This window comes from Porites lutea, chromosome 10 (genome assembly GCF_958299795.1).
Source record: "Porites lutea chromosome 10, jaPorLute2.1, whole genome shotgun sequence".
Taxonomy (NCBI): Eukaryota; Metazoa; Cnidaria; class Anthozoa; order Scleractinia; family Poritidae; genus Porites; species Porites lutea.
The window spans coordinates 25,628,540-25,652,255 of NC_133210.1; the positions used below are offsets into that span (position 1 = coordinate 25,628,540).

At 39.6% G+C, this 23,716-nt stretch overlaps 1 protein-coding gene across 1 annotated transcript; it reads left to right on the plus strand.

Annotated features, from left to right (window-relative positions):
- Positions 1 to 1,167: 1,167 nt before the first annotated feature.
- On the plus strand, positions 1,168 to 23,446 carry LOC140950422 (uncharacterized). The gene is made up of 25 exons (XM_073399647.1): positions 1,168 to 1,636; positions 1,734 to 1,819; positions 1,930 to 2,003; positions 2,361 to 2,441; positions 3,961 to 4,082; positions 5,141 to 5,234; positions 6,222 to 6,369; positions 6,480 to 6,640; positions 7,263 to 7,365; positions 9,251 to 9,359; positions 11,050 to 11,172; positions 11,952 to 12,073; positions 12,881 to 12,999; positions 13,819 to 13,991; positions 15,193 to 15,345; positions 16,067 to 16,123; positions 16,700 to 16,814; positions 17,675 to 17,743; positions 18,395 to 18,531; positions 19,512 to 19,596; positions 20,142 to 20,283; positions 21,350 to 21,510; positions 22,206 to 22,299; positions 22,424 to 22,514; positions 22,767 to 23,446. Exons 1-25 carry the CDS (start codon positions 1,465 to 1,467, stop codon positions 23,042 to 23,044), a joined length of 3,069 nt encoding a protein of 1,022 aa, XP_073255748.1. The 5' UTR covers positions 1,168 to 1,464; the 3' UTR covers positions 23,045 to 23,446.
- Positions 23,447 to 23,716: the final 270 nt, after the last annotated feature.

Genomic DNA, 23,716 nt, shown 5'->3' on the forward strand with positions numbered 1-23,716 from the left:
TCTTAGAAGAGGACTCCGCTCGCACAATACCTTCCTCTCGGTTAGCAATTTTAACGCGCGCTGGCGTTATAATTTGCACGCTGACGCCCCACTGTCCCTAAGGAAATTGAGGGACTTCTCGACGTGTTTTTGTCTTCACATGTCCTCTGGACTGTACGCCCCCTCTCTAGTTCTCGTTGACGCAAGAGCGTGAACATAGCTTAAATTGATAGTCTCCTCCCCCCCTCCCCCCCCCTACTCAATCAAATGTGAAGCCGAGAAGTATTCCGATCCTATCTCATTTATATCGTAGGCTTCCCCCTTTTTTTTTCTAGGGAGGAGGAGATCAGATGAGTTGCTTGATTATTGATTAACCATTTAAACCGACTAGTTGATTATTATTCACCTACGGAAGATTTTTTTTCTCTGGGACTCGAAGAATTGCCGTGTAAGATCGGTGGCAGGTGCGCTTGGTTTTGCTTCTTACAATTTAACAGTTTACAGGCATTTCCAGAAATATTTCGGTAAAACCTAACATTCTTTAAGCGAGGAGCCTTCTGCACCTTGGACAAAATAAAACAGTGCAAAAAGACGGAAAACCACCCCTCAAGTTTATTTAATACACAATTAATTAAGTAAGTGATATGCTATACCATGACGAGACGAGATTCCCTAAAATTGCGTTGCGGACTTGCCCCTTGATTTTTTTTTCTCCGCGACATATATTGATATTTTTTAAATTACAGGTTTCACTTTTTCACCTTGTTGTTCCGCCAGCTGTAGCCGTTTATACTTCCTTCTGAAGTCGATCGGAACAAATTTTCTACCCGGATTTTCTACCGTCTGGCTATTTATTTGTGATACCGTCGATTGAAACATTTGTCGTTGAAAATTTATATCTGGTAATATAACTGGAATATAGCGATGACATACCATATAGCGATGCCACACCCTCTCGTTTAATATGTCAACGTGCCGGTGTGTCGTTTTGACTGAAGATAAATATATGATGAAGTTTTAAAAATAGCGTGTCACACTTATCGAAAGTTGCAAATTAGTTGCGTGACGTCGCACAAGCGATAATCAACGTGACAAACATACTTTACATCGATCGAATCGAAACCCACATTACTGAATGCTAATATAGCTTCATTGCCCAAGTCATCTTATTGTTTGTCGAGATAAAGGACGGCTGTTTGTCAAGAAAGGGATTTTAAAACAGTTGAAACGATTTAATATGCGTGGATATTTGGAAGTCGCTTCAGCTGCAATTACAGATTCTTTTCAACTTGTAAGACTTGATTGGTTTCAAGTACGAGTCCGCTTGTTATTGGTTTATTTTATAGTATTAATAGAACAGGAAGGAGGCGTACATTATAGTCCTGAAAATCCATGAAATCTCGGACACAATAACAGATTAAGAAGTTATTCGAAACAAGAAATTAAAGACTTTCGAGATTGCTCTGTTCTTGTAGTACGTGCAATATGGCCGCTCACAGATCATCGACGTCCTGTAGGTTTGAAGTTTTGATCTTTGTTTATAGCCTTTTCTGTCTTGGAATTGGCAGCCAAGTTAGGCTGTTAACCACAGAAGATTTAAGAAATATAGGAGAATCTACGACAAAAGACTTCATTGCAGTATTTTTCGATAAACCAGGTGAGAACTGTTGTTTGTATTTTATCAGGGTTCATTATGTTACCGATTAGCTTTCATAAAATTTCCTTTGATTTAACAATAATATTTATATTTCTAGAATTCAGAAAGTCTCACCCAAAGTTTATGACGGTGTTTACTAGATCTTCAAACATTTTAGATTCATTTGGTTTTGAATTAGCAAAGGTAAGCTATTTAATTGTTTAAAATTATAGTTCAAATTATTTGCTCTAATTTCGCCAACGAACATGTGCTTAAACGCGCGACCCAAATAATTACAGTTTTAAATGTTGCAGGTAGATTGCTCGAAAAACGTTGGAGAGCCTGTCCCGGAATGTTCTTCTAAAGAGCAAAAAGTATCTATTTTCAGGTAATAGCTTCATACAAGGACCCCGGTGAAAGCTTTTGGTACGTTTTATAATTTCCTAAATTAAAAACATGCATTGACCGTCGCGTGAAGACATTCATAGTAAAAGTCCAGTATCTCTTCCAGTTCCGTAAACGCTAAGGCTAGTATCGGTTTTTTTTTTATGCAATCCAACGAGTCACACGGAAGTGTAGACCTTATCGCGATCTTAACTCGGTGGGGCTGATCTTGGGTCGTAGCCGGCAAGATTGTTTCGACAATAGTGATAAGATCAATTAGACATAATTTTACTTTGATTTCAATGTATCAGCTCATTACACATGGTCATACATTTATTTGCATTTTTTCTTTTTTTTTCAGAAAAGGCCATTCTGTTGCTTCAGAAGGACTTGATTTGAGCTACGTGTTTGACGAAGATTCAGTTGTTGCAAACTTTCTCCAGTGAGTAAATATTAATCACCTGTTGAAATATCCACCCAAAGCACAGTATTGTGTGAGAATTTTTCCACGTGGCTAGTTTTGATTTGGCATAATCACTCTTTGTTTTTTTCACTCCTGGGAAAAAGTTTCCCGTGTTCAACCACAACCCAGGGCAATGGAGTTATCTCAGTAGGATAATCAATTTATTTTTAGATTTATTTTTGTATTTTCATCTTTATTGAAGCAGAAAAGGAGAAAGAATGATAAAAAATCAAAAATGGGAAAGAAAAAAAGAACCAAAATACTAGATACTGCTGGTATCAGCCAAAAAAAATGCACATTTCAAGAAAAATGACATAATTACTCTTGTTACAAGCTTCTAGTGTTTGCTGTTTAAATTCATTCCATACAAGTCTTTGTTGTGCAAATTTCTTTTCTGTAACAAGCAGCTGATGTTCAGGTGTATTTTGCACACAAAACCCATGGGAAGGGGCTCCTTTTTTGAATTTTTTATTTAGGGATGTGCCACTTTTTAAATCCTAGTCTATTTGAAATACAAGATTGCCTAATGTTTACTGATGGAAGCAATATGCCGAGAAAAAGGGGGCAAAATACTGGATACAGAGGCCCTGTTAGGAAAAATTCTGACAAGCAACATGGCCATGAAACAGCAACATAAGACAGCAGAAATGGCGACAAATGACACAAAGATAGGTTGAAACTGTGACAGCGACAGAGAAAAGCGAAAAAAACGACAGGTTTTAAAATTCAGACTAGGGACATACATAACCCAAGAGGGCCTTGATACAGCCAGTATCTGACCAAAACAAAACAAGGAGAAAAACATTACATCTCTATTACTCTGGTTTTGATCTTGTGTTTGCAGTTTAAGTAATAATATTGATTGTGCAAATTGTCTTTTCTATAGTAAGCAAGCAGATGTTTGGCTTATTGTTTGCACCCAATACAGCTGTACCCTTGGGGGAGGGCCAGGGAACCCTGTTAAACTTTTGTTTGGTGATGTTAGTCCAGACCTTTCGTGCCCCATTGAGGTTATTCATTAGTTTGACTCCTCTACCCTTCTCAGGAAATTCCACTTTACATGGAGATTCATATTTTTGTTCCAAAATGGCCGTCACTACCCTCCTTCTCCTTGTAATTCCTAATGACTACCTCATGGGATGGGTATGGATATATTTTTTTATGAAAATACATATTAAAAATTTTTGTCATATGTCCTGTGGGGAGAGGACGTGGGGAGGGGTTCCATACTATGTTCAAAGCAAGGTAGCCAGTATCCGGCATAATCTTTTTTCAAAACTTCCTTCATAGTACAGGTGACTTCTCTCACTTAACTTTCAACTATTTGCAGTCATTGACATTTTTGGCCGAAAGATTATGGTTTGTTAATCACATAATTTTTGTGAGTAGTTTTAATTTATCCTTTGGTTAAAATAGTGAATTGATATATTCCCTCTGTTTTGTAAGTCCTCTCACTCTCTACATGTTCATGTATTTTTTTCTCTGCCGTGTGATTCAGTTTTTCGTTAGCTGACAAGTTCCAGTATGTATCTGATGACCAGTCCTTCAAAGAACTTCTCTCTGAAAGCCAAGGAAAACAGAATGTCATGCTCTTCTTTGTTAAGGGGCTTGGAATGAAAGGTACCTTTAGGAGTTTCATAAATACAACAACAACAACAACAATTTATACCACATAGTTTAAATACAACAGCAATTACACACTCCAATATTATTACAGGTATACAAAATGGGAAGAAAACTTTCCCACCTATAATAGCATATTTAAGGGCTAATCAAGGTGGGGGAAAGATGAAGACAAACTTATGGTAATAAAATAAGACAAAACTGATTACAGAAAACTGAGATAACAATTTAAAGAGGTTAAATAAGAAAATTAATTGAAAAAAATTTACATCCAAAATAAAGGATAAATGAATAAATAATTATTGTACTTTCCAAGGCTAAGATAAATAAAGTAATTGAGCAGTGGAGAGACTTCAATATAGTCATTCTCAAGCTCTTAAGTTTCAAGAAGTATTTGGTTAATTTTGTTTTTGAACTTGTATTTACTAAGAGATTTAACAGAGTATAAGGAATAGAGTTCCAAATCGATACACCAATCCTTGCAAAAGATTTTTTCGTTCGCTCAGTTTTTGAAGTTTTCACATAGAAGCATTCGATTGGACGATGATCTAGTTTTGGTGAATTGGCTAAGAGTTTTAGTTGGGATGGACTGCTCATGGTTTAAAAAAATGAAAAGGACAAAGGAAGACATTCTGCTTGGACAAAATAGGGAACTGCATCTATTTGTATGCTATTTGTATATTCAATACTTAATTATGTCCCCTACCCACCCCCACCCCTCAAAAGGCAAGTGATCATCTCCATCACAAGGGGATAGGACACACAACACCTTTCAGACGATGCATGCAGCATTTTGTCTTTTTTGGTCGGAGACAACTTGCCTCCTAAAACTTGATTGGTTCAGCCACATCAGCCCAATTTTAATAATGTTTTTTTTTTGTGTCATTCCCTTAAGCCTTTTTGACACTCACTTTGTGTGCGTTTTAGCCAACTTATTTATTTGTTTGTTTCTTACAAGATGTTAATAAATGTTGTTTAGAAGTTCTAGCATAATGAAAAGACAGTTGCTGCTTAAAGTATTAATGCACTTTTTTCGTTTTAATTTCTCACTGCAGAACATCGCCAATTTTTAGAAATGGTACATTTCTCTACCTCTAGCAACATAGTATTTGCCATGACAACAGACGACACCTTTCCACTGAAGTATGGGTAAGTACTTGTTTCCTCCTTTTATTTGACAATTAATATACAATCTGTAGAGCCTGAATTGACCAAGAGATAACAAAAGGTTGCTAGAGGTGCAGTGTTGTTACTAAGATGAACATTTGCTGGGTAAATACAAGAAGGAGGCAGGGAATCAAATAGCTAGGGGTTTCTTTTGGTTCTCTTTTTCTTCTATTTTCCTATGAAAGTAGCCGGGAGCCACATTCATAGAAGCCGGGGGAAATCCCCAGCCCCTGCCTCTTAATGGCAGCCCTGGAGGTTTGTGTCCAGAAATTAAGACAGTTGACTTTCTCTTAACAGACACTTCTATAAGATGGACACCTCTGAAAAACAGATTCCTAGAGTTGGTCCCTATGAGGCTGACGTCTCACAAAGATGGACACTTAGTGCATGTCCCAAAGCTGTCCATTCTATTTCATACCTGCCAACTCTCCCGGTTTTCCCAGGAGTCTCCAAGTTTTTCATCAAATCTCCCGATCTCCCGGTTAGAACACCAAATCTCCCGGATAAAATGGACCTTTTGAGCATTTCTGTGCTTCAGTTTGAAATTTAGTCAATTTTTTCACCAAATTCAAACTTTTTTTTTTATTGTACAGTTTCTGGGACATTTTTGCACATGTTTAGTCAATGACAAAAATTAGTTCGTCATTACAATGATGAAAGCGCATTTTGATCCCATTTACGTCATGTAAGACGTCATATAATGTCCTAAGGCAATTTGTTGGCGCGGCGGGGGGGGGGGGGAGTGGGGGTGTTGGTGCTGTTGACATTTGGGGGTAGGGGGGGTGTAGTACAAAATAGAGAGTCTCCAGATTTTAGATCTCCGGAGGTTGGCAGGTATGCTATTTGTTGAGGTTTAATTTAGTTTTAGGACAACTGAACTCTCTCAAGGAAACCCTCAGGAAATATTGTCTCGTTAGGGAAGCCTATAAATATAGGCTTTAATCTGCTGACTTGGTTTGCTTTTTTTAGACTGCCCACAAATCATGCAGCCCTATCTCTCCTTCACTGTAAAGAGAAGACTGTCATTGAAAGTGAATGTCGTTCCACACACTACAATGGTAGAATTGAGAAGATCCCTCTGCTAAAATTCCTGCAGAGTCAAATCCTTCCAAAATATGTAAGTAGATTGATTAAGATTGATTAATTAAGATTGATTGATTAAGTAGATTAAGTAGATTAGCCTGTAATAGCACTGATGATCCTTTAATTTGTCCCCTATCAACCCAGGTTCTCCTATCTAGTGACAAAGAAACAGTGTATGATTCATTACCTGTGGCTGTTGACAAAGTCTATGTGTTCAGCGACAAGATTTCTGATTTAGAAACTGAGGAACTTAATGACATGGTCAAGGAGTTGCATGGTTCTGTTGGCATCATTCTGGTTGATGTGTAAGTTTTTGGGAACAAAGCTGTTCGTTCAGTTTCATGCTTTCTCTGACTAGTTTATATGCCATTAGTTATTGCCTCTGTTACATCTACGTCATTGTTTAGCATCTAGCATTAAAGCTTGATCTGAAACATTTTGTACATGTATGAGAGTGACATATAATGGTAGTATGTACATGTAGACTGTATTGCTCTTTATTCAAGGTGGCTGGGGTATTCGTGAAAATAGTGTCACTGTCTTTCACTCTTGGTGAGTTGTGAATACATGTAGCTCGATTTCCTTCTCTGTTACTCATACGCTCTTCCACTAGGTTTCAGGAGAAAAATAAGCCCCCCTCCCCTCCACCTTCCTCTCGTGGGAGAACAAGAACCATTCAACTCGCCATAAATGACCACACCAAATGCCAAGTTTTGTTCTTTGCAGGAGGTTTGATTTACTGAGAGAATTTTTTGTCTAGGAAACAGAGTTTGGTACAATTGAGATAGATGACCACATACGTGCACTATGAGAGGTGGTCACTCAAAATGAGATATAGGCTCACACCTAGAGGTTCAGTCAACAGTATTTATTGTGTTGTTATTTGTACATTAATAATGCTGCTAAATGTTATCGCTCACATTTCAGAAAGGAGCATAAGGACATGCTGGCATCATTTGGTTTAACTGAAGAAAGTAACTTTCCAACAGCAGCCTTTGTTCCAGTCAAAAGAAGTAACAGTTATGGCTTGGTAATTAATATTATTTACTTTAAAATCTTTACTTAATAAACTGCTGAAAAATACTTAACTTTTTGCCTTTTCAGATATGATCCACACAATTAGAGAGGTTAAGCAAAGATGTTTTGAGCGACTCACGTCAACCGAATGTAGACTTTGTGCTGTCTTGGGCCAAATTTTTTCGGGCGAATCAGCTCTAACAGAGTAAGACACTTGGTAATAGAAATTTGGTCCCGTTGAGACATATTAAAAGGAAAAAGGCTCGCCTTAATTCTGGATGATGTGCTTCGTCAAAACTCTTTGCTTAAGTACCATAAATCCTCTATTAAGCCTCCCCTCTCAAGTTAACCCCCTCCCTCTAATAAGTCCCTCCCCCATTCTCAGGGGAAGAAAGTTAAGCCCCCCCTCTCTATTAAGCCGCCCTCCCCTTCCCTAATTATTCTTCACTAATAAATGATAGACTGAGACAGATAGATAGATAGATAGGTAGGTACTTTATTTAATACTTTGCAGCGTAAGCTGAATTGCGTATTTACATAATGGTAATAATTTATACTAACAATTGTAAAAATGGGCAATAATTGTAATAGCTAAAACTAAAAACGTATAATAAGAAACCTAAAAATTATTTACAATTCTGCCTGAGGCCATAAAAAAACTGTTCTTAAATCTGTTTGTCTTGCAACGAGGTAAAGTGAAAGTGCGCACATGCCTTAGATTATAGTTGCTCTTATATGGAGGCGGCAACAACTTTCTTAGCTTGTGGTTCGGGTCGCTCATTATGCTTTCAAACGTGCACGTGCAAATGTTCTGGTGATGCTCCACAACCATTGGTAAACTCATAAGCGCTAAAGCTTGCTGATATTCTATATTAATCAATCACGACTGTTTAACTTTGTGGACTGATCCAGGATAGTTTATTTGTCAACCGAAAGGTCAGATTTGTTTTTGATCCTCAGCTGCATGACCTCTAACCTTCTTGTACTTGAGCTTGTCCACTTTATATTCTAAGTCTTTATGGAGAACTGATACCATAGTCTTTTCTAAATTAAATAGCTCCCCCCCTCCTCTCAAATAAGCCCCCCTTCAAATAGGCTTGTAATAAATAAGCCCCCTGAGGGACTTAATTGAGGATTCACAGCAAGCCCCTTTTTAATGAAAAAATGGCTCTTGAGTTATTTAACCATTGAACCAAAAATTATAATCAAGTTGTTAATGGTCAAGAGGGAAGGATATACCCCACATATACTGTAAATGATCGATTAAGCGACCCTACTCGATAAAGCGCCGCTCTCAAATAAGCGCCGCACCTTTACCGAAAATAATTTAATTAGCGCCGCTCTCGATTAAGCGCCGTGACGCTCATTTGAATATTCACAAATTAATGCCACACCTTTGTTACGGCGCTTGATATTGCTTGAGAAATAAGACCTCGACCAACTCATAAGTTCTTAAGTTTTAATGTAGTAAAACCCTTGAAGCCAGGTTCATATAACAGTTCGAGGTGTACATAATTCTACCAAATTGTGCATACCAAGTACGTGCCTCACTTAATTCTCTCGATATTCCCCTCAGTGTTTCACCCATAGTGGAAATAAGCGCCGCTCTTGTATAAGCACCGCTCCTGTAACAGGGAAAATTAAACAAGCACCATGGCGCTTAATCAATCATGTACGGTGCACATCAGTTACAGTAGAAAGCATAAATTTAATTAAGAAGTGGAACTTCAAATGAATATTTATGGTCACAAAGCTAAATCAGTAGTTAAGTTTGAAAGTTAAAACTTTCCATAGTATGGCCCTCTATATCCTGGCTGCATTTTAATTTACTAAGGATATCAATTTTTACTTACTGCTTGCTGCTAAACTCGCTTGCCATTTCTCTCTTCTATTGTCAGACATACATGGAGTTGTTTCCCGAAAATTCTGTGGGGTTTAGCATAAATAATCTCGAACATTTCATCAAGTCATTTTTGGAGAACCCTGTCAATGAATACAAAAGAATAGGTTTGTTTGTTGTTGTTTTTTCGGTTCATACACCACGCCATACAGTGGTGTTACCTCTTTTCTTTTGTTGTTACTATTGTTTTCCTTACGTAATTAACTGTTATATATCTATATAATTATATATTTAACAATTAATGAATGAGGCTGAGTATCTTATGAAGAATTATGGAGATCGAGGAGGGTGTTATCGCCGAGGCGGATAACACCCTTCAAGATCTCCATAATTCTTCATATGATACGAGAGCCGAATTCAGTAATTGTTTTATTATTCATTCAAAATAATTCCTAGTTTAAAAACATGGCTAAACATGCTTACCTCCATCGATCCATCAATGTTATGTTCATCTTCGATAGTGCACGTTTCAGTTTGTCCAGCTCCGCAAATATTCTCCAAATAGCAGATGTCGCCCTTCGAGTTGTCTTCTTGCTGTTCTTGCCATGTTTTTAGCTATTTTTTCGCCTAGTTCTTACTCTTGAAATGAGTGAAACGTCTGCCATTTTTTGATTTCACAACTAAAACAACTCAACCTCATCCCCAGGTCTTCTCGGTTAACGGTGCCTTAACCTGCACAAACGCTGCATTTTTGACGTCATTTCCTCGTTAAACACAAAATTCCTCCAAATTTGGTCATCAGTAACTGGTTATGGTGAATTATGTGTGTGCTTTTAGCCAATTAGAATCGGGGAAATATTTTGAATGAATAATAATATACCGGTATATTATCTATCATCTGTTATGTTCCTGTTCTGCATGCTCTGTATTTCTTCTGATCTTGAACCATCGCCCCAATAGCTCAATTGGATAAGTACTGGTCTTCAAAGTGCAACACACATTTCTCCCTCCCACCGCCCTCTTGTGTCCGCGCTGGTCCTCCACAGAGGGCTGGAGGGTGTTTCTTGGGTGGGTTCACTTATTTGTGATGTGGGTATTTGTCCAGTGTCTTTTCCATCGTTGTGTATTACTTCATGTGGTGATCTCTGTATTACGTCGTTTGGAGATTGCACCCTTACGCAAACTACCCACCTACCCCTTCCTCAAGCCAACATTTTGCCCTAAGGGTGAAGTAAATGTTAATGTTGGCTTAGGGGAGGGGTAGGTGGGCAGTTTCCCAGAAACGTGTAATAATCCGAAATGACCGGAACAGATTTCTTCCTCTTGTGTGGAAAGACATTTCTTTGTGCGTTTCTGTCTCGTTTAAGTGTGTGTGTGTTCACTTTGAGATTTTTGAGGTTGATGGACTTACCATTTTTCTTCAACATGTGGCTCTACTCGCCTTTGACCTTCAAGATGCACGGGAGCTTGGTAATAAAGGGCTTTAGATTAGTACAACGACTACGAGTTTGAGATTTAACTTAAAGTTTTTTCGCGTATTCTCGAAAAATAGAAATCCCGGAAAGCTTCATTGTACTTTTTTTTTTTCATCAGAAAAGATAGCACTGTTACCTATATTGAAGGAGGTTAAGCCCTCTCCCGATAGCAGAATGATAAAACTGAACTTCTTCCATTTGATAACTTGTTCCCAGCACTACGACATTCTCGCCAAAACTCCTAGTAGAATGATGACGGCTATCACGTTTCCCCGCCAAAATGACGCTGGTTCACGCGTGAGCACTGCTCAGTATTGAGAAAATCTCGAACTCGTAGTCGTTCTCGTCTCAGAAGGTAAAGCTCTCTCTTTCTTCTCCACAGCCGAGGCGTCTTCCCTGCAGAAGATTTCTTACAGAGAATACAATAATATTATGAGAAGCAGTGATGAATTTACCAACTACTTATTGGCTTCGGATTTCTTGCTTGCCGTGTTCTGCCCAGAAGGTATAATAACTTTCGTATCCGCATTAAGATAAGCGAAGGGCGTTATTTCTGGGCTCTGCGGGCCTAGGTTTGGTCCCCTAAAAATAGGAGGGGGTGAGTCCTCCCCCCCCCCCCCCCCACCCCCACTTATTTTGCCAGTTATCCTCTAAGGTGCATATACGCGGGTAAGGGACATTGTTAGGCTGAAGTGTCGCTGTAATGGTCTAGTGAGTGTCTCATCCAGAATGGGCAGGGCGGGGGGGGAAGTAATAATTAATGTAACGCACAGGAACCGGGTACTGCTTAGCTTTCTTTTCCAGTGTGGCGCAGCGCTGAGCGTACTTGCCACCCACCAATGTGGCCCCGTTTGTTATCCTAGGGGCAACCCATACGTGAGCAGGGTTCGAAAAAAGTTCCCGCCGATAGTCCAGGACAAGTAGATTTTGTTGCTAGGCAAGTAACGCTTTAGTCTCCTTCGCAGCCGCTTTTAGGCTCTTCACGCAACGTTCCTCCCCAGCGTTGCGTGACGAGCCTAAAAAACGCTGCGACGGAAACTAGTAACATTTAAGCTAGTCACGTTATCGTCTAACAAAATCATTTACTAAGACTAGAAAGGGATGGCCCTGGTCTAGCAAAATATGCAACCTACTTGCCCAAAGGACAAGCTGGAATGAGTCTATTTCGATCCCTATGGGCTTAGATTAACGGTGGTTCTCGTCGATTTCTCGGAGTGGTTTTTCTCCAGTGGTGCTTTTAGAAGCCAAAGTCGTCACAATTTATGTTAAATTTTGTTTTTGCAGATCATGACCATTGCATGGAATTTTCAAAACATTTACGTCGTATAGTTCGTACATTTGACAGAACGGGCGAAAGTCGCCTCTCCGCAGTATATGTGTTAACATCACATCATAACAAGAGATTTGTGAGTAGTACTGTATTTTGTTATGTTCTCCTTAGACTACGAGCAGTCTCTATTTTTCTTCTGGTTTAGTGAGGGGAGTGCACGCGCGCGCGAACGGCGGGGCCGCGAGACACAAGAAACGAGGGCGGCAGCCTCTCCTGTCTCGCGCCTTCAGTGACTTGCGTGGTCATTTTTGGGTCTCGCGCTTTCTGCTCGGCGGACTTAGAAAAAAGAGAGACTGCCTCGTAGTCTTTATTCTACTTCCCTACACTAATTCTAGAGACCCACTATTATTTAGAGTCCCCACGTAATGATAAACTCCTTCCATGAGTGACCCGGGAACCCTTATGACCAAAAAATCGGAGAGGTTAGTCGATAAGAGGCGTGCTAGTGTATACTTTCCCCCGAAATTCGAAGCAGATGTTCCTTTGTGTTTTGAACTTGTACTTCACATCTAAAGTTCGTCGACTAATCCATTCACTCCTTGGAATTTTGCCGGGAAACGCTGCAGGTTCCTAGTTAATATCTCGCCAAAACGAGCCTTTACGCTCTCAAATTTGTACACGCTTCCCGCCTAAGTTCGAGCATTCGCGGAATACAAAATTTGGAGATAGGAGTTAAAAGGCGACACTGCCCTCTCGACTTCTACCTTAAGCTTAGGCTCGATTGCCCGAGCCGCTGTTTAGGAAATGAGCCCGTGCGCCTTTCTAGGGGAGGAACAGGACTGAACCAGAGAGGGAGAGGGAGCGGCATAAATCGACCCTACCTCTAGCTTTGTCTCCTCCATTTTATACTGTTTCTATGATATAGCTTGGTTTTTATTTTCAGGAAGGACAATCGTATCCAGTAATTCATCTGCACTTGAACAAGTCCGTCCACACTTACGATGAATATGCTGGTAATCTGGGCTACAATGAGCTGATGAATTTCATAGCCATGCAAACAAAGTAATTATTTAAAATCTTAATGCTTTCTTTTTTAACTCCTTTCTCTCGGTTTCCTTTCATTAGGCTCTTATCGTTATGTATTAGTGATGCACCTCACAAACTGTTCAAGAAAGAGACATAGTGTACCTCAAATTGGGGTTACTTAATTTTCCACTTAAAAGGGCCTCATAGTCACTAGAAACACTGTAAAAATGTTCCATGAAAACAGCGATTAAGTAGAAACAACTTTACAACGATCGTTACAACGACGAACAGTGAGAGAGTCTTTATGTGTAGTTCTATTTTTAAGGCTTTCGTATGACCCTACAATGGCTCAGAACACTGGCCTTTTCCGTGATCGTAGCGATCATAAGGAAAGTTTGCTTCAACTCTTTGAACTAATAAAGGCGAACAACGAGGAAGTGGAAGCAAAGCGAACAGTGTACAAGCTCATTTTCTCTCCTCATCTTACTCGCTTTGTTTGTTTGTTTTTTAGGGGGTGAAGAACTGTCTTTTTTTTGGAAATATATTTTCGTTGTGTTGGGTATTCATTTGCTATAACGAACAATTTTAAGGTCAAAAATGTTGTACCCTTCCCCACCCCCCACCCCCCCCCGCCTTTCACTCCTCCGTACATTCAAACAACGGCTTCTTAACTCCCTTCCCGAGGTGTTCATTGTGTATGAGATGGTAAAAAGGTTCCACTGTACACGAGAAATAAAGTACTTTTTAATAGTGACCTTTGTTATGGGGTATTTCCTGTAAACATTAACTTCTCGTTCCTAGTCCTAACACACAAACTCTGCCGCTTATACTGTATCATTTCTATCCTATTTTAAGCATAAAGATGCCGGTTTTCCTTCCTCCAAGTTTGTCGGATGAGGTGCCCATTAAACTGGTCAAAGATAATACAGACGGAGATGTTACTGAATATTTCGAAGACCAAGATGAGACAACGCATGAGGTTTCCGATTCGGTTGAAGTAGACGGTGGTGGTGGCGATGAGTCACCAGGTGCGTGATATTCCTTTATAAAATAACTAAGATAGTACGCGCGCTCTGATTGGCTGAGAGGAGTGTTTGCATGAGAGTATGTAAACATGGTTGTGGCGGCAACATGTTTTGCTTTTCTCGCGCTAATCACGCAAGCACGAATGTGAAAAGGTTTTCAAGTTCAAAACTCGACAAGTTTACTTTATTTACCCATTCCTTCGTCGGCTGAAACTTAGAAAGTCGTTGCGAAGAAAGTGTGTCAATCTTTTTTCGCTTAAGCTGAGATTTTAAGCGAGAGAAGTCCATAGCAAAACAAGAACTGATTAAGCGTGCAAGACAGTCGTGGACAAGACTTTGCGACTGGTAAGAATTTCTATTTTAATCAGTGCCGTACAAAGAGTTTTGCGTTTTTTCTTGGGAAATTTATTTTATAAAAGCAATAGAAAACTTTTTTCCTGTGTTTGCATAGCCTGCTATAAACACTCGAGGCGTTGGGAGAATTCTCGACAGTTATGCAAACCCTCGACTTCGTCTCGGGTTTGCATAACTGTCTCGAATTCTCCCAACCCCTCTTGTGTTTATATCAGGCTATTCAAACACGGAAAACGTTTTCTATTGCTTAAATAGTTCAGTAAAATTTCGTCTCGTGGATACCTACACAGTAAACAGTATAAGGATGGCCATTCTCAATAGGCAGATTTATCGTGACGTCATTAGCATACAAGGTAACCCATAGCAGAAGTCATCGTATATACGAATTAGGTTGATTATAAGTGGAAAGAGCTGGTCAATTTGAGCAGTTTGTGCAAGTTTCAGGTCTTTGCAATCAATAACAAAGGAAATGGCAACAATCAAAAACTGCGAAATTGCTGGGGGGCAAAAACGTTAATGAGGTCTTTGTTAAAACTGGGATTTTTCAAAGAGAAACTATTCGGTAAATCGTGGTCAAATTTTCAGTGATAACTGAAATTTTTATGGTCTTTCAATATTCAGAGGCTTTATATTATTAGCTTCATCAGATAACAATGAGTATATTTTAATGAGGCAAAAAATGCAAACAAGGATTCGCCTATAGATAACACTTGAATGGTCAGTCAAGCTGTATACATTAAGAAAGCCTGTTTCCCAAACGTTTTCGCCAGGATTGTACGTACGTGTACGAGAGTGTCAGTTCACTTAGGCTTCTCATCGTAAATGTAACTTTGTCATTTTTAACTTTCAGCTGAAGAAACGGAAGACGACGAGGTATCGGCGACCATTCTGAAGGCGAAGCCAACTCCCGTTCCAGAAGACCTTGTTCCTGCACTTACAGACAAAACATTCGATATCATCAAAGACAAAAGCGATCTGTTGGTTGTCGACTTCTTTCAACCATGTAAGCTGTCTTGAAACAAATATCAGAGCTGTAAAGTTATATGAGGAAAAACAACACGTGTCTTATTTAAGGCTTGTCTTACGAAAGACGCGAACTTCCCATATAAATGAAATATTTTGTCTGAAATAAGGTGCAGCTTAGCTAAGACGCGGCTTTTCAAATAACAGCACGTAACACCTGTGTTTACTTGGGGCGCGGCCTAGCTTAGACAAAAAAACCTTCTGTTGTTTATTGACCTTCACGTCAGTCTTCGGATAATACGCGCAGTGCTGACGCGTGCGTAATTTTAACCCACCGCGCGCCATGTTGGATTGCTGTTGCTACTGCTGTTATCATTATCATTATCATTGGCATGGTCATTGGCATTGGCATTATCATTATCATTATCATTATCATTGTCAATGTCACTCGCTTTGGCATTGACATTGTCATTCTCATTGTCATTATCATTGGCATTGTCGTTATCATTGGCATTATCATTATCATAACCATTGGCTTTGGCATTGGCATAAGCATTGTCATTGTCATTATCATTCTCATTGAAATTGGCATTGGCATTGTCATTGTCGTTACCATTGCCATTATTAATGTTATTATCATCATAATTATCATTATCATTGTCATTATCATTATCATGAATTTTTCGTACGTACACCTGACCCTAACCCCCGCTAGTTTGTGGCTAATGCATCTCATGTTTGATACTTTGCTGTAATTTCAGGGGATGCACGTTGCAAAGCTATGATGCAGCCTTATGTTGAGGCGGCCACAAGTTTAGGTGAGTCCTCTCTCTGACTAATACGTATGGCATGCTGCAGTCATAATTACTTTTACATTTACACACGCGGTTTTCGCGCGAATTTTTTCTTTCCTTTTTACCAGGGATTTGTAAAATAATGGCCTGCCGTGCCTACTTTGAAAAAGGTGTTTCCTTGGTTTGTGACACTTGCGAGTCGAAAAAAAAAACTGATCTCTTCCTGTAGGAGTTGAAAATATCATCCTCTGTTTACCTGTACAGATGTTCTACTACTCGAGGCTTGTGGGAGCCGAGACGATTGTTAAACAGGCCATTTCCGAGTTCCCCCGGGGCCTCTTTATCAAAACGAGGTTAAGTTTCATTCTCATGAAAATAAAACTCATTTTCACAAGAAAAGTTGTGCACTTGGCCTCATTTTGAAAGTGAGGGTTTTTGGAACTCGGAAGTGGCCATGACTGGTAATGCAGTTGGTAATTCATTCCCACACCCGGTTATTGAGGGAAACGAAGAAGCTAAGTGTACTCACCTTGCATTGGAATGGGTATCCTGTGCGGTACTCGTTGAACGTACTTGCCAAACTGTTCTTTTTTAATGCAGGTGGATTAGATGTGGGTGATTTCGCAATCAAGCTGGCCCGTGTGAACTGCTTTGACTGGAATGACGTTTGTGAAAAAAATAACATCACAATTTATCCAACAATTAAGATGTTCCGGTGAGTCTTACTTTAAAAATGAACTGAAATCTCTTATTCTAAAATATATTTCTTACAGTGTGAAGACCTTCGGTGGCTTTTTTTCCCTGAAAAAATGGTTGAAAATAACAACGAAAAAAAGTGACTTTCAGTTTTTGACTCGAATAACGGGGAGAGTCTCAGTATGACTAAGGTGGGGATGCTCATCGTTTCGCTTAGGGGTGTATATGCAAATTTTCGTCTCATTTAGGGTGTTCAAAACGGATAGCAGATATTTTCTACCCATGCAGATATCGCTAAGCGGTGTTTGTGGAGAATGATAGAAGAACGGGATAGCTCTTACTCCGCAATATTCAGGAGTGAGGATTGGGGTAGTTCACCAAAGCCTCTCGGCCAACCGCTCCGGTACAAATGAGATGTTTGGGAGCGACTTGTTACAGTTCTGTGCCGTGAGGGCGATTTTCGTATGACCTTGAAAGTGGTTTCGGTAAGTGTTCGTTATTTGTTTTATCAGCCAATGGATGAAAAGATCAAAACATGGCCTCTTCGTCTTTCCCGCCAAAGAAAACCCTAATATGGAGAGCGCATTGTTCGATTAGCCAATCGTGTTGCAGTATGACGTCAAAGCGAAGTATCGGTTGATTTCTAGAAAGTTCTCGGGCATGAAGTTTTTTCACCCGAGCTTTCGCTTAACCAACCAAAAGCCACGCGCTTTTGTACCCGTTCGATGAACCAATCAAATTGCTCTATTTCCGTTCCTTTGTTGTTTCTGTTTTGTTCGCGAGTTTTCATTTCAAGCTCATACGAAAATCGCGGGCACGAAAAGCTATCCGGTATAGCATTGACATTGCCTTAATTTTTCTTCTTTTTTTTTCCCGCAGCAAAGGTTCTGATGAGATCATTTACAACGGGCCGTTAGACAGTGATCATCTAACCAAGGCAGTCTTGCTGTAAGCATAGCTATACTGTAAAGAATTGTTTACATGCATATGTAATCAGTTTAACCTTTCGTTGCCCTTTAGTCTGCTACACAGCCGTTTTTTGTGTCGTCACGTAATACTCCTGCCCACTTAGTGGGGAGGAGCGTTGCATGACGACACTTAAAACGGCTGTGTAGCAGACCAGTTGCCCTGGAGCGTATTCGGTTTTTGCGAGGTTTTTGATAAGTTTTAATTTCGGAAACATATTTTCTGCGAAGGCGAAGGGTATATTGTTGAATCATATAAGCACGCGGGAATTTTTTAAGAAAAAAAGAGAACTGCTCTTAGCTTTTTTTTTCTTTGAGTCTATGAGTAAAGTCCTACTAAGTCTTACCATTCAAATGAAAGCTACCAAGCAGTACTTTCCTGTGGAACTGTTTATTATGCTGTACTAGATGATTTTAACTTTTGAGTCTGTGAATGAAACCGTATGAAAATGAAAGCTACCAAGCAGTACTTTCCTGTGGTTCTGTATTAGTTTCTTACTTTTTAGCTTTTCAAATGAAATCCTAATGTGGTATCAACCGTTTGAGCACAACGTTCGCTCAAAGGTCTGACTAATCGAGCTGCGCTTCTCGAAAGTATTACCAATTCTTATTTCAGCTTATGCGTCTCTTACAGGCTTCAACCGACTGTACCCTTGAAGCTCAAAAGTAAAGAAGAAGTCGATATGTTCTTCGATGGTACACTTCCGAAGCTTGCTAAGGAGGCCACTGATATTGCAGTGCTAGGGATGTTCGGAGATGAGAAGCGTAAAGGTAAAGTGTGGTTCAGAAGAAATGTTGGTTTATAGCGTGCTTGAAAGTGCCTCGTGGTAGTTACTTCACGGTGATGAATTATACGGAAGTAAGGAAGAAATGCAAGGCACCCCTCACCAGCACAAATCGCACAAACTGTTTTCATATCAGAGTGGAATTTCTGAAAGCGGGAGCCCATTACCCGAGGAGCGCGCAAATACCATGCTCTCGTGTCACGGCGTTTCCGTGGACCAGTTTATTTTTAGAACGGTTTTGGCGCGAATTTTGAATATCTCTTAAATTCAACAAACCAATCAGCAAAACCTACAGACCTAAAAATGATATTTTTTGCCTTTTAATAACGTTTAGTTTTCCTTTTTGATATGTTATACTTCGAATGCTCTCATAGACATGGTGGAGATTCTATTTTCGCGTGAAAAAGTGCCCTAAAATGTGTCCAAAAATAAACTGGTCCGTAAGAATGCCGTAACATAGGCCTAGTATGGGAGTTGCTCTCTCCGGGTTATGGGCTCTTGCTGAAAGTATTTGCGTATAAGCACGCCTCAGGTGTCGAAGGTCTGATTTTGAAGTTTGCGTTTGCTAGCAAAATATCATCGTACTAGGAGGTTCTGTTGAAATAAATAAATAAATAAATAAGTAAATACAGGCGTCCCCAGTGAAAAGTTTTCCAGGGGTTATGCCACAACCCTCATCATACTCAAAATCACGGCATCTTTAAACTATGTAATTTACTGCCAGGTGTGTCCCGGTAGCTTGTTTGGACAGTTGCAATGCAAGAACTACACTGACTTTAATTTTTTAAATAGAACTAAAGCTTGGAATTATCATATTTATATACATGGGATTTAATGAAATCTCGGATTTACCCAGACTATCTTGCAATGCCTGGATCCGCTCTGAGAAAAAGTACGTAAAAAACGCCTACAAGAGTTTCATTTTTAATTTTGTGTGGTTAATCAAACCTTTGTTTTTATCTGCAGAGTTCTCAGCGTATAAGTCTGCCGCTTTGACTCTTCAGAGCAAGTTTTTGCTGGGTTATGTAACTGGTGAAACAGCCACAAACTTGTGAGTTTATTTTTTTGTGTAGTTTACTTCTGTTTATGATGTTTTCTGGTGCTTGACCACACTTGTAAACGCGCGGGAATGTTTTTGGAACACGAGAGAGGGTGCGAGAATTACTTACTTTCTCGTGTTGATAAAAAATGGGAAACAGTGAACAGGGAAAGAAAAGAATGGAAATGGGAGCAAACCTTTATTTACACAGGACTTACATATGTACTTTTATTACCCATTCATTTTTTTGTTCCCATTTTTCATTTCTCGCTGTCCGTTCCCCGTTTCCTTTTCCCTGTTCCCTGATCCGCGTCTTAGCAACATCTACAGGTGGCCTGTAATGAAGCGTGCGTGGCAGTTGATCGAAAAGTGGGAATAAAGGCACGCGAGAACGCTACACTCGTGTGTCGTAATTCCTCTTTTTCCTCTCAGTTGCATGCCCAATTAAATTACAGCTGAAGATGAAAGAAACTTCGTATGATCGTCTCTGTTCTTGTGGGTTCCTTTCGTAAGGTCTTTCGATCAAATATTTCTTGACCATTGTGTTTTTTCCTCAGATCCGCCGAGTATGGCCTCAGACACCCTGCCCTGATGATATTCAAGAGAAAAGACCCCTATCAGACAATTAGCATCTTTTCGGACCCATTTGCTATACAGCCTATAGTCGATTTTGTGCGTCGATCGAGCATATCGTCTTTTGTAAGTATCTGGGCCGGGTTGTTCAAAGCTGAATTAAGGTAATCAAGGGTTCGTACAAAATTTGAATTCAGAAGTGAAAGCTTACAAAGCAAATTCCTTTTAATTCTTTTTGTCCACAATTTGACGGTTGGATGCTCTAAAACGTATTGAGAACATTTTCCGAGAAAACGCTTTTGAACAAAAGAAAAACGGAGAATCTGGGATAAAAATTCTACCTCAGGTTAGGGGGTCTCAATGGGGTTAACCGTCAGCTGTCAAACGGTCTAAAATTTCTAAACCGTCAGCCGTCGAAAAAGATCTTTTTTTTACCGTCAACCGTCAAAAATGCAGACTGATTAACCGTAATAAAATTTTTAGGTATCAATCAAATCTCACTATTTCAGCTGATCTTCACGGACATCTAGATCCTAAAGAATCTCCAAACTGGAAAACCAAGTGCCCATGTTCCTAAAAACACTGTCTGTAGACATAAGAAGACCTTGCAACTTGCTTCTATCTGAAAATATTTCGAAGTTTTACAAGTGAAAGCCAAGACAACCTTCAAAATACACAGTTAATTCATGCAGAAGTTTAATATTTACCTAAACTCTGGGACTAAATTTCCACTTTAATAACCGTCGAACGTAAAAAGCTTTAAAATTAATAATAATAATAATAATAATAATAATAATAATAATATAATAAATATAATAATAACCTTCAACCGTCAAAGATACCAGCCCATTGAGACCCTCAAGCTAGTGCTTATCTGCCCTCGAACATTTGGGCCCCGGAGATAGCTTGTATGAGAAACCTACGACTTTTCGCTGACGCTTTCGAGTACTCGCCTTTTTAGAAATGAGATGGAAGCTGGGTTGAGTGAACTTTCGCAAAGACTTCTTGGACTGTTACTGGGGACAGGGAGAAAGAAAATTGGCCAATAGCTGACTGGCGCGTCCCAGGTAACGATCCCGGAAGTCTTTGCGAAAGCTAACTCGGCTCAGTTCTCTTCCCGTTCTAAAGTAGCAAATTTTACAGAATTCTCCAAATAGTGACGTTACTCTTTTGATTTGTTTTGAACTTGCAGGGCGAGCTAACACCGTTCAACCTTCCTATGTATTTGAACTACCAGCGTCCTCTGCTGATTGTGTTTCGAGCTGACAGCCAAGATACTTCCATCACCCCTATCATCACACAAATAGCACGTGACAATTCTCTTCCTTCAGTATTCCTCTGTTGGATGCCTGTGTAAGTAACCGACGTCGTCCGAAAATCACCCGAACATTTTGAAGGCAAATGAAGTACGAGCATTTAAGAAAATCACTCTTAAAGGAGAGCTGCCTCGGTTGTTTGTAACCTCCTCCGCTAAAACGAACAAAATTTCGAGGCCGCAAAATATGCATTTTGGGAGAAAAGAAAAACACCAAAGAGGTAATACAAGTTTGAAAGAATTAAGTATGATGTCAGATGGGGGTTGAACCTGAAAATGTCACCGTAAGTTGAATTTTCTAGATACGTTATCCATGACGCAGCTCCTGTAAGTAAGCTGTACTAACCGAGAAAAATATGTATATTTCTTGTTCACATATCTTCCCAAAATGGCCGAAATACTACTTTTCCTTAATATTTATGTAATTGACGCTTTTTGCCTCGATTGCACCTGCAGAATTCAAAGTTCATTTTACCTTGAAACGAGGCATCGAGGGCCAGTTATCATATTGCTGGTTTGCACGTGACGTCATGGTAGCCATGGTGGGGGTCAAGAACAAAAACATTTCTGTCCTCTGTGAGCTAAACCCTATTTCCTTGTAAATTCTTTGAGCTGATAATTTTTGTTGTGTTGTCCACCTGACCACCTGCTCTGTGAGTTTGGGTTGCCTGTGGTTTTCTGAGTCTGTGAATTCCCAGTCCTTGTTCTAAGGTCATTTTATGGGTTTTTTCAGTTACTCCAGCAATGATGTGAATGCGGAAATCTTAAAGGCTTACACTGGTAGCACCGATACCCTGCCAGCATTGGTTATGGTAATCCATGAAAAGGTAGGAAACAAAGGTGTCTTCAAACCGATACACTACACCAGCATGCTGTAACCTCCAAAGGATAATAAAATACATTTACTTCAGCAATCCTGACAAAATAAATACGTTGTCTTATTCCTTTTAGGGCGCCGTTTATCATTTCAAGGGAGAGGTCACCAAGGAAGCAATTTTGAACTGGGCGGAAAGTATTCAGAGTGGAGCGGAGCCAGCTACAGGTGGGTGTTCCTTTCGTCACTTCGTAATATAACCCATCTCCTTTATTTACACTTCCGTTTGACGTGCGTCGCTGAAAAACGTCTTTGCTTAAGCTCTCTAATCTGTTAACTTCCATAACGAATTAAGACGCGTAATAGTCAACATTCCCAAAGTGGTGAACAATCTAGACATTCGTGACACAGTCCTTTTCTGTTCACTGTGCAACTGAGGTTTTATCGAATGATAAAATGATGATTGTTTTACTACTTTAGGGTCTTTGATGGAAAAAGAATGGACACCTCTTTTGGAGGGCTACGACTTTCTTAAGTTCATTGATGAAGAAGAGGAAGAAAAAGAAAGAAAGAGGATCAAGAAAATGAAATTGGAGAGCGCTGTTGAGGAGGAAATTTCTAAAGAAGAAGAAAGTGGAGAAGAAGAATCTTCAGAACCGACTGAACCCGAAGACGTGTCGAGAGAGTTAGAAGACAAGCTGAAGCATGGTCGTCTTAGACGACCCGAAGTGAAAAAATTAGAACGAGATGAACTGTAAACCAAACGAATTTTAAAAATAACTGTAATGATAATAGGCCGTTTTTGAGCAACGCACGTCAACCACCGTAAGTGAGGCTTATGTCTTGCCGTAACCAAATTTGTATTGTTAAGTGTTGTAATCACGCATCACGCAGAGACAATTTTCCCAAAATTTGAGCAAAGCCACTGCTCAAGATTGGTCCACTTGCGGCTGACGTTCGTCACTTAAAAGCGTTTTTGCTTATTTAAATGATAACATAAAAATTATCAGCAGGAGTTTTCGTTCAACGTAGACCAGACCTGTTAACTAATTATGAAAAAGGGAATAAGATATCGATACTAGAATTGCAGTTTCAAATGGCGCGAAAAAATTCCTCTCATACGGTATACCTTTTGTAATAAAGTTCAAATTGTTACTTTGGGTTGTCTCCAGTAATTCCAACGGTGCTTTTAAGTGTATTGAAATATAAAAAATGCGTAAATGCGGGAACAGCGAAGCCTGCTCATTCAAACGATTGTAAGCGTAGGGCCTGGTTCCTGAAAGGCCGATAAGCTTTAATCCAGGGTTAAAATTTTGTTCCGTTTTTGTATTTTACATTCCTATGCATTGCTTAGGGTAACATTTTGTGTTATCGTTACTGTATCTTGTAGTCAAGACTCAACAATATTTTGTAACCTCGAGTTGCATGTT